The sequence below is a fragment of the Eucyclogobius newberryi genome, unplaced genomic scaffold (assembly GCF_026437365.1).
Source record: "Eucyclogobius newberryi isolate DKJ021-1_F unplaced genomic scaffold, fEucNew1.0.hap1 SCAF_12, whole genome shotgun sequence".
Lineage (NCBI taxonomy): Eukaryota > Metazoa > Chordata > Actinopteri > Gobiiformes > Gobiidae > Eucyclogobius > Eucyclogobius newberryi.
In genome coordinates, this window is record NW_027315746.1 from 35,219,615 (window position 1) to 35,234,150 (window position 14,536).

General features: G+C 48.7%; 1 protein-coding gene across 1 annotated transcript; it reads right to left on the reverse strand.

The window, feature by feature from the left end:
* Positions 1 to 8,454: 8,454 nt before the first annotated feature.
* LOC140356761 (uncharacterized) lies at positions 8,455 to 14,142 on the reverse strand. The gene is made up of 2 exons (XM_072441949.1): positions 13,668 to 14,142; positions 8,455 to 10,834 (listed from the first exon to the last, which is right to left on the reverse strand). The coding sequence occupies exons 1-2, from the start codon at positions 13,895 to 13,897 to the stop codon at positions 9,583 to 9,585; spliced, it is 1,482 nt and encodes a 493-aa protein (XP_072298050.1). The 5' UTR covers positions 13,898 to 14,142; the 3' UTR covers positions 8,455 to 9,582.
* Between the last annotated feature and the right edge of the window lie 394 nt (positions 14,143 to 14,536).

Below are 14,536 nucleotides of genomic sequence, written 5' to 3' on the forward strand. Positions count from 1 at the left end.
TGTCATTTGTCACCTTGACAAGAGCAGTCTCAGTGCTGTGATGAGGTCTAAAACCTGACTGAAAAACATCTAATGAGTTGTTTATTAAGAGGAAATCTGTGACTGTTGTAAACAACCTTTTCAAGGACTTTGTCCCAAAATGTCAGATTAGAGATGGGCCGGTCATGACTCAGGACTGCAGCATCAAGACTGCTCTTCTTTAGGAGAGGCTTTATGACCGCAGTTTTCAAAGACATTGGGAATGTTCCAGATTGAAGCGACATGTTAACTATGTGAGTGATGGTGCTAACAAACTGTTCAGCACAGACTTTAGAAATCTGGAGGCTCACACATGGAGGCAGCTGTAGATGAACTCAGACTGGTGATGATCTCATGGACAGTTTTGTCAGTTACTGGTGCAAAGTGAGTTAGCTCTAAGTGTCTTGGTGGTTTTAGGGTCATTTTTTGCATTGTGGGATTTATAGCATTTTTAATGCCCTGAACTTTGTCATTAAAGAATAATGCAAACTCATTACACTTGGATGTGGAAATGAGTTCTAACGGCAGCTGAGCTGGAGGGTTTGTTCATCTGTTACTGTGGCAACAGGACACGCCAGTTGTTACTGCAGCTTCCAATTATTTCAGAGAAATATCTTTCCCTAGTTCTACATAAAATGAGGTTGTACATGTTCAGATTATCTTTGTAAATCTCTTTTTGAACCTGGAGCTTTGACTTGGGTCATTTCTGTTCGGCCCTGCGGCACTCCCTTTTCTGTGCCCTGACCCAATCATCATGTCTCCATGGCAACTTCTGCTTATTTTGAACCATTTTAGCCTTTATAGGGGCGATGGTGTCCAGAACATTCAAAACACTCGATGTAACAGAGTTCAACAAATCATTTACATTAGAACATGAGACATTTTCAAAGTTTATCATTTCCATAAACAGTGCACCTGTGCCATCATTTATGTGTCTCCTCTGAACAGCTGCAGGACCAGCCTCTGACCAGCTGCAGGACCAGCCTCTGAACAGCTGCAGGACCAGCCGGTGGTTTGGGAAAAACAGACATGTCAAAGAAGACACAGAAATGATCAGACAGAGCAACATCGATCACATTGACATTTGAAATATTTACCCCCTTTGTAATTATGAGATCCAGAGTGAGCCCTCTGCTGTGGGTGGGGCCTCTCTGCTGTGGGTGGGGCCTCTCTGCTGTGGGTGGGGCCTCTCTGCTGTGGGTGGGGCCACTCTGCTGTGGGTGGGGCCTCTCACATGCTGAGTAAGACTGAAAGTTTCAAGGACAGCATCAAGCTCTTTTGCGTTTCTGTCACAAATATTATCAACATGCACATTAAAATCACCTGTAATGACCACACATAGACACACACAGACACAGACACACACACAGACACACAACACACACAGACACACAACACACACAGACACACAACACAGACACACAGACACACAGAGACACACAGACACACAGAGACACACAACACACACAGACACACACACAGACACACACAACACACACAGACACACAACACAGACACACAGACACACAGAGACACACAGACACACAGAGACACACAACACACACAGACACACACACAGACACACACAACACACACAGACACACACACATACACACACACACACACACACACACAGACAGACAGACAGACAGACAGACAGACACACACACACACACACACACAGACATACACACACACAGACACACACAACACACACAGACACACACACATACACACACACACACAGACACACACACACACACACACACATATACACACACACACACACAGACACAGACACACACACACACACACACACAACACACAGACACACACAGACACACACACACACACAGACAGACACACACACACACACATACACACACACACACACACAGACACACACACAACACACACACACACACACACACACACAGACCTATGAGGATTTCCATGCAGTTCTTTCATTGTGTTTATCTGGGAAAAGCCAAACACGACACAGATGTGTGTAAGATTGTGTTAGTGTTTGTCGTTATAATTCATGAAATGTTGAGGCAGTTTCTCATGTCTCTTTCATTTGCTCTCGGAGGCTACAAAATATAAGGGTATTAAATGAAATCTTTGAACAATAATGACACTGTAATGTATTAGTTTTTAACTTGAAAACAGTATAATTTGAGATTAGGACATATTTATATTTAATATGATTTCTACATGTTTTCAAATTGCTGCAGGGTCAAAAGTTTAAATACATAAATATTACCCTGTATAACACATATTACACTTTATTACTCCTGATGTGACAGTTGATTGTTTTTTTTTAGATTTAGATGTTTTTATTTTCAAATTTATAACAAAATGAAAACACGACCAGAGAGAGGAGACATAAGCTGTCATCCAGCCAAAAGAGGAAGATCTCCCAGAGCCCAACGTCCCATTTAGTCCACAGTCAAATGTGATATTTAGGCCTGGGGAGGGACGCGTCTAACCAGCAGCGCTCGTGCCTCTGCCCGCATGGTGACGTCACCCAGCCCACCGCCCGCGCGCTCCGTCCACGAGCATCATCAACACAAACCCACGGACCGCCATCATCCACCGAAATGAACCGCAATCAACCCGAACCAGGACAACGACGCACCGAGCGGAGCGATCCGTATGTGTCCCGTGCGAAGTGTCCTCACGGAAGGAGACGAGGATGCAGGACGAGGAGGCAGAGGAGGGATGCAGGACGAGGATGCAGAGGAAGGATGCAGGCCGGAGGAAGCAGACATGCAGCTGCAGAATCCTCCGGGGCACTGCGGATGTCCGCGGCGGCGGGACGTGTGCTCGCGGGACATCTGTGCCAAAGGACGCAAATGTGTCCTCCAGGACTTAACGGTGGGTCGTCCCGCGGTGTCGCGTTATCTGTCCCGTGTGGCGTGGACCTTTTGTCCGCGAGTTGCATTGTTTTGGAGGCTGCAGTGATGGAGGCCCGCGGCGCCGGGACCAGGCCGTTTGTCACCTTCAGGACGCGCGTGTCCTCGGGCAGAAGGACAACTATGACAGTGTGTGAATACTGCAGTATTATTACTACACAGTGTGTACTGTATATGTGCTGATATTTAACACACATCTGCATATGACATAAGCCTGTGACTGTCATTAGCGGGACGAGGTAATGAACTATAACATATATAACATCTTTACATTAAACTGCATTATTCATCCAAGCCCCGCCTCTTCATAGTGACGTTTCACTGTAACAGCGGCAGAATGTCAGTCACGTGACATGTGTCATTCAGAGTCTGCATTTTACAAAGAATCACAGCAAGTGCAGAGATGTGGGCGGGGATAGGGGGTGGGTGAAAACAGGACTTTACTGAGCACTGGAGCCTCAAACGTGTGAGTGACGTAATAATGAGGAAACACGTGATTAAAGCTCAGATTTAACATCACATCAAGTAAAAATGGATTTCATAATTCTTTTCAGTCTGACCACGTCTGCTTCAAAGTCCAGAGACCTGAAGCACACACGGGCATGACCCACGGGCATGACCCACGGGCATGACCCACGGACATGACCCACGGGCATGACCCACGGGCATGACCCACGGGCATGACCCACGGGCATGACCCACGGACATGACACAAGGCCTGACCGCAGGCCTTGGTCAAAGCCTGTGCTCCTGTCGTCCACTCTTTCGCTCGTGCTGGTTCCAGTCGTTCTGTTGAACTCTTTTTACTTTCACAGATTTGGTGTTTTTCTGATGCTTTTCTTTCATTTTCTGCGTTGGAAGTTGTATTTCTCTCACACTTTTGTCCAGACGCCGTCACGTGTCTGGTGCCGGGGGTCTCTCTGAGTGTTCACAGTGGACCTTGATTTCACATGAGTCGATTAAGGCACGCGGTGAATGCCAAGAGAGGACTGCCTGTGGTCAGCGCCTGAGGTCAGCGCCTGAGGTCAGCACCTGCGGTCAGCACCTGAGGTCAGCGCCTGAGGTCAGCACCTGAGGTCAGCGCCTGCGGTCAGCACCTGCGGTCAGCACCTGAGGTCAGCACCTGAGGTCAGCGCCTGCGGTCAGCACCTGCGGTCAGCACCTGCGGTCAGCACCTGCGGTCAGAGCATGTTGCTTCTCCTAAAACATTATAAAGCGTAAGTTTGGGATCATTCTTTGTTCATGAATTATATTTTTGTTCAATAAAGACTTTTAAAGCGTTTCCTTGAGAGAGTTTGATTTTCCTTCAACAAATGTTTTATTCTTTGGACAGAAAATGACCAGAATCATCCAGAATGACATAAAGATCTAAACTTGAGACTTCACTTTGAGTCAAACAAAGACTCTGAATTCTGCTAAATATAAAATGATCAGACCATATTAGTCTTTATGACGTCTTTAGTTTGGAGACAAAGGACACAACATGGACAAAACATGACATTAGGTAGGAATATTTAGTAAATATTTACTGTGGCCTGGATGTTGAAAAAGTTTGATTTGGATTTGTGTGCGATGGAGTTATTAATCATTGTTACACATTCAACACAACATATTTGCATTTTTAAAGCGCACTAAAGACGGATTTATGTGGAAGTTCTGAAAACGTCTTTTCTCCATAAGAAATGTTGAACTGAACCAAGCACAGAATGTCTTTGTGACGTACAGGTCCTGTAGCTGATCACCTTCTCAGCAGAGGGCGCTGTAGTCTCTGTTTGTCCCTGGCTGTGGCTCCAGCGTACCACACGGTGATGGAGGAGGTGATGGAGGAGGTGATGGAGGATAGAACTGTACCATCATCTCCGCTGGCAGCTTTGTCTTTCCTCAGCTGCAGCAGGAAGTACATCCTCTGCTGGACCTTCTTCATGAGGAGCTGATGGTGGCTCCTCCCTCTTTAGGTCCATTGTGATGGTGGCTCCTCCCACTTGAGGTCCTGGTGATGGTGGCTCCTCCCACTCGAGGTCCTGGTGATGGTGGCTCCTCCCACTTGAGGTCCTGGTGATGGTGGTGCAGAGGAAGTGGAGGGAGTCCACAGTGGAGATGGGGGAGTCTGTGATGGTGACCAGGACACCAGCCGGTCCACCTCCCTCCTCCATGAGCTACATGAGGCTACATGAGGTACATGGGGCTACATGAGCTACATGGGGCTACATGAGGCTACATGGGGGCTACATGAGCTACATGGGGCTACATGAGCTACATGGGGCTACATGAGCTACATGGGGGCTACATGAGCTACATGGGGCTACATGAGCTACATGGGGCTACATGAGCTACATGGGGGCTACATGAGCTACATGGGGGCTACATGAGCTACATGAGCTACATGGGGCTACACGGGGGCTACATGAGCTACATGGGGCTACATGGGGCTACATGAGCTACATGGGGCTACATGAGCTACATGGGGCTACATGGGGCTACATGAGCTACATGGGGCTACAAGAGCTACATGGGGCTACAAGAGCTACATGGGGCTACATGAGCTACATGGGGCTACATGAGCTACATGGGGGCTACATGAGCTACATGGGGTTACATGAGCTACATGGGGGCTACATGAGCTACATGGGGGCTACATGAGCTACATGGGGGCTACATGAGCTACATGAGCTACATGGGGCTACATGGGGCTACATGAGCTACATGGGGCTACATGAGCTACATGGGGCTACACGGGGGCTACATGAGCTACATGGGGCTACACGGGGGCTACATGAGCTACATGGGGCTACATGAGCTACATGGGGCTACAAGAGCTACATGGGGGCTGTATGGGGCTACACGGGGGTTACATGAAGCTCCATGAGCTACATGGTGGCTACATGGGGGCTCCATGAGCTACATGGGGCTACATTACATGGGGCTACATGGGGGCTACATGAGGCTACATGAGGCTACATGGGGGCTACATGGGGGCTACATGAAGCTCCATGGGCTACATGAGGCTACATGGGGGCTCCATGAGCTACATGGGGCTACATGGGGCTACATGGGGGCTCCATGGGGGCTACATGGGGGCTCCATGGGGGCTACATGGGGGCTCCATGGGTGCTACATGGGGCTACATGGGGGCTACATGGGTGCTACATGGGTGCTACATGAGGCTACATGGGGCTACATGGGGGCTACATGGAGCTCCGTGAGGTACACGGGGGCTACATGGGGCTACATGAGGCTACATGAGGCTACATGGGGGCTCCATGAGCTACATGGGGGCTCCATGGGTGCTACATGAGGCTACATGGGTGCTACATGAGGCTACATGGGGGCTACATGGGGGCTACATGGGGGCTACATGGGTGCTACATGGGTGCTACATGAGGCTACATGAGGCTACATGGGGGCTACATGGAGCTCCGTGAGGTACACGGGGGCTCCATGGGTGCTACATGAGGCTACATGGGTGCTACATGAGGCTACATGGGGGCTACATGGGGGCTACATGGGTGCTACATGAGGCTACATGGGGGCTACATGGAGCTCCGTGAGGTACACGGGGGCTACATGGGGCTAAATGAGGCTACATGGGGCTACATGAGGCTACATGGGGGCTCCATGAGCTACATGAGGCTACATGGGGCTACATGAGGCTACATGGGGCTACATGGGGGCTACATGGGGGCTACATGAGGCTACAAGAGGCTACATGGGGCTACATGGGGGCTACATGAGGCTACATGAGGCTACATGGGGGCTCCATGGGGCTACATGAGGCTACATGGGGCTACATGGGGCTACATGAGGCTACATGAGGCTACATGAGGCTACATGAGGCTACATGAGGCTACATGGGGCTACATGGGGGCTACATGTGGCTACATGAGGCTACATGGGGGCTCCATGAGCTACATGAGGCTACATGGGGCTACATGAGGCTACATGGGGCTACATGGGGGCTACATGGGGCTACATGGGGGCTACATGAGGCTACAAGAGGCAACATGGGGCTACAAGAGGCTACATGGGGGCTACATGGGTCAACATGGGGGCTCCATGGAGCTCCATGAGTTACATGGGGGCTCCATGGGGCTACATGGGGGCTATATGGGGGCTACATGGGGCTCCATAGGGGCTACATGGGGCTACATGAGGCTACAAGAGGCTACAAGAGGCTACATGGGGGCTACATGGGGCTACCTCTGTATCTACCTGCGTTGCATCAATGGAATTTCCCCATGTGGGACAATAAAGGATTATCTTATCTTATCTTATCTTACATGAGGCTACATGGGGGCTACATGAGGCTACATGAGGCTACATGAGGCTACATGGGGGCTACATGAGGCTACAAGAGGCTACATGGGGGCTACATGGGGGCTACATGGGGCTACATGAGGCTCCATGGGGGCTACTTGGGGCTACATGGGGGCTACATGGGGGCTACATGGGGGCTACATGGGGGCTACATGGGGCTACATGAGGCTCCATGGGGGCTACATGAGGCTACAAGGGGCTACATGGGGGCTACATGGGGGCTACATGGGGGCTACATGAGGCTACATGGGGCTACATGGGGGCTACATGGGGGCTACATGAGGCTACATGGGGCTACATGGGGCTCCATGGGGCTCCATAGGGGCTACATGGGGCTACATGGGGCTACATGAGGCTACATGAGGCTACAAGAGGCTACATGGGGGCTACATGGGGCTACCTCTGTATCTACCTGCGTTGCATCAATGGAATTTCCCCATGTGGGACAATAAAGGATTATCTTATCTTATCTTATCTTACATGAGGCTACATGGGGGCTACATGAGGCTACATGGGGGCTACATGAGGCTACATGGGGCTACATGAGGCTACATGAGGCTACAAGAGGCTACATGGGGGCTACATGGGGCTACCTCTGTATCTACCTGCGTTGCATCAATGGAATTTCCCCATGTGGGACAATAAAGGATTATCTTATCTTATCTTATCTTACATGAGGCTACATGGGGGCTACATGAGGCTACATGAGGCTACATGAGGCTACATGGGGGCTACATGAGGCTACAAGAGGCTACATGGGGGCTACATGGGGGCTACATGGGGCTACATGAGGCTCCATGGGGGCTACATGAGGCTACAAGGGGCTACATGGGGGCTACATGGGGGCTACATGGGGGCTACATGAGACTACAAGAGGCTACGGGAGGCTCCATGGGGGCTCCATGGGGCTTCAGAGTTTACATCCACATTGCAGCTGCTCACCAACACCTCATCTCAAGTCCAAAGAACAGCAGAAATGGTGTTAGTTGTCATTGTGTAATAACTATTAACAAAAGTAGTTAATGGTAAAAAAAAACAAAGCAGTGGGCTAGTGACAGAAAGCTTGGAGCGACAGCTGGAGGGCAGAAAATAAAGACAAGGGAAAACTATGGAATTATGGTGGTATATTGTACTAAATAAGTGCAATAAAAATAAACCCAGTATTTGCAGTACAGTTCAGTAATACAGGTTTAGAATGAAGTACAATCCATTCTCCCTGTTCAAACCACCAACAGTCCTTGATTTATTGTTCAGGGTGAAATGGCCATACATGCAAGTATATAAATAAAATAGTATATAAAATATAGAGTGAAGGAACAGGTTTAACTGCCTGCTAACAGTCCATGGTAATGTAAGCAGAATAGTAAACTCCATCAGCTTGACCCATGCATGGGCCATTTAGAATGTATAAACATCCTTGTGTACACACACAAAACAGGATAATAACTTAATCCAAGGCTAAGATAGCATTAGCAAATGGAAACATCACACATGTTCTCAAAATAAACAGAGAAGAACAAGCTAGCACTTAAGCATTAGCATTATTAAACAAACATCAAATTATTGATCAGAATACCTTTAATACTTTGACAAATGAATAGGACATCAAGTTAGCCATAGCACGTTAGCACTGTTGTTAATGCTAATGTTGTTGCATTCGATAAACTCACCAGTTCAATAGATTTGCAAAGTACAAAGTTCTCCAATAAAACAGGAATTGGTTCTAAAGAGTATACATGATACATGTGTTTCAAACATGAAATATTAGGGTGGAAATCATAATTGTGGAGGTACAGTACTGACCGCAGCGGCTGCCCGCTGGCTTCTCTCCCACACCACTAAATACTCCCGCCAAAGCATGTGATAGGCTAATGAGGAACATGTGACCAGTCATGTGACAGAGGAGGTTGGAAAACCAGGACTGGAAGGGATTTAATTCCAGATAACATAAGTCATAAACCTCATTATGGTTTATCACAGGCAGAAGTCACCCACAACTTCATCTAATTCACTCATTATTCATCCAAAGTGATATCCAAAGTAAGTACTTCCTTCCAGCGAATCTAGATTTTCTGGCAAATGTAAGTGTTTTTCTCGCAATTTTTAAGGGGTAACCAAATGTTATGTTGTTTTCAGATTCTAGAATGTGACGATGTCATACTCACACATGGGGGTTATAGGCAGATTCCACTATTGATAACATTGTATTTTGCCATGAAATATCCAAAGGGTAAAATATATATATAATATATTAGCAGTCTCCCACTGTAGTAAATGTTATTGGCCTATAGAATGTTGTGATGTTGTCTGAAACATTGCTACTGCTACTGGGAGTTCACGTGTCTTCTGAGATTAAAGTCGTGTGGATTCTTTGATGACTGTTTAGATCGCCCTTTAGAGAAAATGTTTGATTGCAGATTGAACAGCTGAATGGTTTCTCCCCGGTGTGCTGACTCATATGGCGTTTTAGTGCAGAGAGGTGGGTAAAGTCTTTCTGACAGATGTAACAGCTGAATGGTCTTTCACCTGTATGTATTCTTATGTGATCATTTAGAGTACCCAGCAGGGTAAATGTTTTGTTACAGGTTGAACAGCTGTAAGGTCTTTCTCCTGTGTGTGTTCTTATGTGTGACCGTAGGCTTGATGTAGTGGAAAATGTCTTGTTACAGAATGAACAGCTGTGAGGTCTCTCTCCAGTGTGTATGCTATTATGTACCTTTAGAGCGCTCTTATGGGAAAATGTTTGGTTACAGATTGAACAGCTGTAAGGTCTCTCTCCTGTGTGCGTTCTTATGTGTGAACGTAGATTAGATTTTGTAGAAAATGTTTTATTACAGGTTGAACAGCTGAATGGTTTTTCCCCTGTGTGTTGCCTCATATGGCAATTCAAGCCATTGACGTCAGGAAAATCTTTCTTACAGATGGAACAGCTGAAGGGTCTTTCCCCTGTGTGCTCACTCCTGTGGCGTTTCAGTGCAGTGAGGTGGGTAAATTTTTTATCACACATTGAACAGCAGTAAGGTCTCTCTCCTGTATGTATTCTTCTGTGACCTATCAGAGAAGACACCTGGGCAAATGTTTTGTTACAGATTGAACAGCTGAAAGGTTTCTCTCCAGTGTGCGTTCTTAAGTGTGAATGTAGAACTCCCTTAGTAGAAAATGCTTTCTGACAGACTGAGCAGCAGAAAGGTCTCTCTCCAGTGTGGATTTTACTATGCACATTTAGAGCACCCTTTTTTGCAAATGTTTTGTTACAGGTTGAACACCTGTAGGGTTTCCCGCCTTCGGCTTTTCCTGACATGTTTCCATTATTACCAGTGTCACTCGTCGCTGGTGCAGCTGTACCTCTCGCTCTGATCTGGCCTTGATTGTAGTGGTCTTCATCATCTGAACAGCTGTAAGGAGCTCTCCAGTCTTCATCAGTGTCAGTGTCAGAAGAGTGCTCTGTGTCTCCCTCAGTCTCTGAGTGGACATGTGGCTCTGCGCTGACGTCCTGTCCCTGTGTGTCTTCTTCTTTGAGCTCAGTTTGTTGAAGCAGTGAAAACTCTTCTGTCTTCACACACACAGAACTGGACCCTGGGACACATCTGTAAAGGACAAAAACAGTCACGTCAACATGTCAGAGTGCCAAGAGGGACGCGAGACGTTTGGAGGAATGTGTGCGCATCAAGCTTGACAGGGTTTGTTTTTTTGTTTTGTTTTGAGCAACAGAACAACGACCAACTGCCAACACGGGTTCATCACTAAATACGAGAGAGCAGCGGAGGAGTGGGTCAGTCTGCCTCTGTGCCCTCTGCTCCGCCCTCAGTCTCTCCTCAGTCCCTCCTCAGTCTCTCCTCAGTCCCTCCTCAGTCTCTCCTCAGTCCCGCCTCAGTCTCTCCTCAGTCTCTCCTCAGTCCCTCCTCAGTCTCTCCTCAGTCCCGCCTCAGTCTCTCCTCAGTCTCTCCTCAGTCCCGCCTCAGTCTCTCCTCAGTCTCTCCTCAGTCTCTCCTCAGTCCCGCCTCAGTCTCTCCTCAGTCTCTCCTCAGTCTCTCCTCAGTCTCTCCTCAGTCTCTCCTCAGTCCCGCCTCAGTCTCTCCTCAGTCTCTCCTCAGTCTCTCCTCAGTCTCTCCTCAGTCCCGCCTCAGTCTCTCCTCAGTCTCTCCTCAGTCCCGCCTCAGTCTCGCCTCAGTCTCTCCTCAGTCCCTCCTCAGTCTCTCCTCAGTCTCTCCTCAGTCTCTCCTCAGTCTCTCCTCAGTCTCTCCTCAGTCCCTCCTCAGTCTCTCCTCCAATGTCCAATTTTACCCAATTCTTATAATATGATTATTTTCAACCTGCACATAGAGAACCTTTTAGGGAGAGTGAGAGCATGGATGACGGAGTGAGCTTGAGAGTGTGACAGAAAGTGAGAGTGTGAGAGAATGAGAGTATGAGAGAGAGAGCAAAAGAGAGAGCGAGCGAGCGTGTGTGAGAGCTTGAGAGAGTGAGAGTGTGTAAGAATGTGAGAGACGGGTTTCAACATTTGTTCTACATCCAGGCGTGATCCATGGAAGGAGAAGTTTGATCATAAATGTTGTCAAGTGTTTACTTCAGACGGAAAGTCATTCTCAATCTGAAGGAAACGGTTTGAGAAGCAGTTGTTATATTCTCCGGACCTGAAGCAAGTCCTGCCCAGAGGGAGGAGTTATAACTGAAACGAACACTGTTTTGTGAGAGTGAGGGAGTGTAACTGAGAGAGTGAGTATGTGTGAGAGAGAGTGAACGTGCGCATGAGAACGTGCACGAGAGTGAGACCGCACATGCATGAGGGAGTGAGAGTGTGAGCTTGAGTGTGAGAGAGTATGTTCGAGCGAGTGTGAGTGAAAGAGAGCGTGAGAGTTTGAAAGTGTGTGTGTGAGTGTGTGTGTGTGTGTGAGTGTGTGTGTGTGAGAGTGTGAAAGTGTGTGTGTGTGTGTGTGTGTGTGTGTGAGTGTGTGAAAGTGTGTGTGTGTGTGTGTGTGAGAGTGTGAAAGTGTGTGTGTGTGTGTGTGTGTGTGTGTGTGTGTGTGAGAGTGTGAAAGTGTGTGTGTGTGTGTGTGTGAGTGTGTGTGTGTGTGTGAGTGTGTGTGTGTGTGTGAGAGTGTGAAAGTGTGTGTGTGTGTGTGTGTGTGTGAGTGTGTGTGTGTGTGTGTGTGTGTGTGTGTGAGAGTGTGTGTGTGTGTGAGAGTGTGAAAGTGTGTGTGTGTGTGTGTGTGAGTGTGTGTGTGTGTGTGTGTGTGAGTGTGTGAGTGTGAGTGTGTGTGAGTGTGTGAGAGAGTGAGACGCCCATGTCCTACGCCCATGTCCTACGCCCATGTCTCACCCCATGTCCTACCCCCATGTCCCACTCCATGTCCTACGCCCATGTCCTACACCCATGTCTCACCCCATGTCCTACCCCCATGTCCCACTCCATGTCCTACACCCATGTCCTACCCCCATGTCCCACCCCATGTCCTACGCCCATGTCCTACACCCATGTCCTACGCCCATTTCCCACCCTTATGTCCCACCCTTATGTCCCACCACTATGTCCCACCCTCATGTCCCATCACTATGTCTCACCCTCATGTCCCATCACTGTCTCACCCTCATGTCCCATCACTATGTCTCACCCTCATGTCCCATCACTATGTCTCACCCTCATGTCCCATCACTGTGTCCCACCCTCATGTCCCATCACTGTCTCACCCTCATGTCCCATCACTATGTCTCACCCTCATGTCCCATCACTATGTCCCACCCTCATGTCCCATCACTATGTCTCACCCTCATGTCCCATCACTATGTCTCACCCTCATGTCCCATCACTGTCTCACCCTCATGTCCCATCACTGTGTCCCACCCTCATGTCCCATCACTGTCTCACCCTCATGTCCCATCACTGTGTCCCACCCTCATGTCCCATCACTGTCTCACCCTCATGTCCCATCACTGTGTCCCACCCTCATGTCCCATCACTATGTCCCACCCTCATGTCCCATCACTGTCTCACCCTCATGTCCCATCACTGTGTCCCACCCTCATGTCCCATCACTGTCTCACCCTCATGTCCCATCACTGTGTCCCACCCTCATGTCCCATCACTGTCTCACCCTCATGTCCCATCACTGTGTCCCACCCTCATGTCCCATCACTATGTCCCACCCTCATGTCCCATCACTGTCTCACCCTCATGTCCCATCACTATGTCCCACCCTCATGTCCCATCACTGTCTCACCCTCATGTCCCATCACTATGTCCCACCCTCATGTCCCATCACTGTCTCACCCTCATGTCCCATCACTATGTCCCACCCTCATGTCCCATCACTATGTCTCACCCTCATTCACTGTCGGGAATGACCGCAGCTGAATGTGACGTTATGCTCGTGTTATAGTCAGTAAAACATTGTCTTTAAATCAGTTTAAATGAAGCCTTACACTGGCAGCTGCTCTTCCTCCTCTTTAATGCTCAGTTCTTCTGCTTCTTCTTTCATCTGTGAAGGTTCTGGACCCGGGTTCAGACCGGGCCCAGGACGCGGGTTCAGCCCCGGCTCCAGGAGCTCTTGTTTCCTCTGGTTCTCGTCTTTGGAGCGGCGCAGTTCCTCCTCACACTCCGCTGCTTTCAGCCGCTCCTCCAGAAAAGCTCTCAGCGCGGGGACATGAGACATTTGACACAAACCTGGAGCTGCTAAACAAAAGACAGCGTCCCCAAAACACAGCGCGGCCTCGTGACGGTGAGTCCGAGGAATCAACGTGTGGACCGAGGAAAACGGGGCGTGTCCGACAGAACCCTGCTTCGGGACGCGCTCGGGACACGTTCGGGACGCGTTCGGGACGCGTTCGGGACGCGCTCGGGACGCGTTCGGGACGCGTTCGGGACGCGCTCGGGACGCGTTCGGGACGCGTTCGGGACGCGCTCGGGACGCGCTCGGGACGCGTTCGGACGCGCTCGGGACGGGCTGGTTCCATGGGCGGACTTCAGTCTGCTAAAACATGTGACCGGTGTAAGTCACGCCTCTTTTGTGCAGATGACGTCATTGCGGTGCCACGCAACAACAATCTTCAACAATTCCAAGTAGAAATAGATCATAATTCTATTGAAATGGTAAAAGGCTTGTTTATTAGATACAGAACAAAATAATTAGAACATGGAGAAAAAAACTGTTATTTCTTTGCTTTAGAACAGGAAGGAAACATCATATTATTACTTTCATGATTTTATTTCACTTTTCATGAAAATGACTTCTGATCGTGATGAAATAGTCCTTAGTCACAGTTTATGCAAACAGCTACAAATCAAATAATAA

Excerpts from the sequence above, each read along its gene's own strand:
- LOC140356761 (XM_072441949.1), bottom strand. The coding sequence starts at position 13,897 with ATGTCTCATGTCCCCGCGCTGAGAGCTTTTCTGGAGGAGCGGCTGAAA. Across the intron at positions 10,835-13,667 it reads GAGGAAGAGCAGCTGCCAGT|ATGTGTCCCAGGGTCCAGTT; the intron begins GTAAGGCTTCAT and ends TGTCCTTTACAG.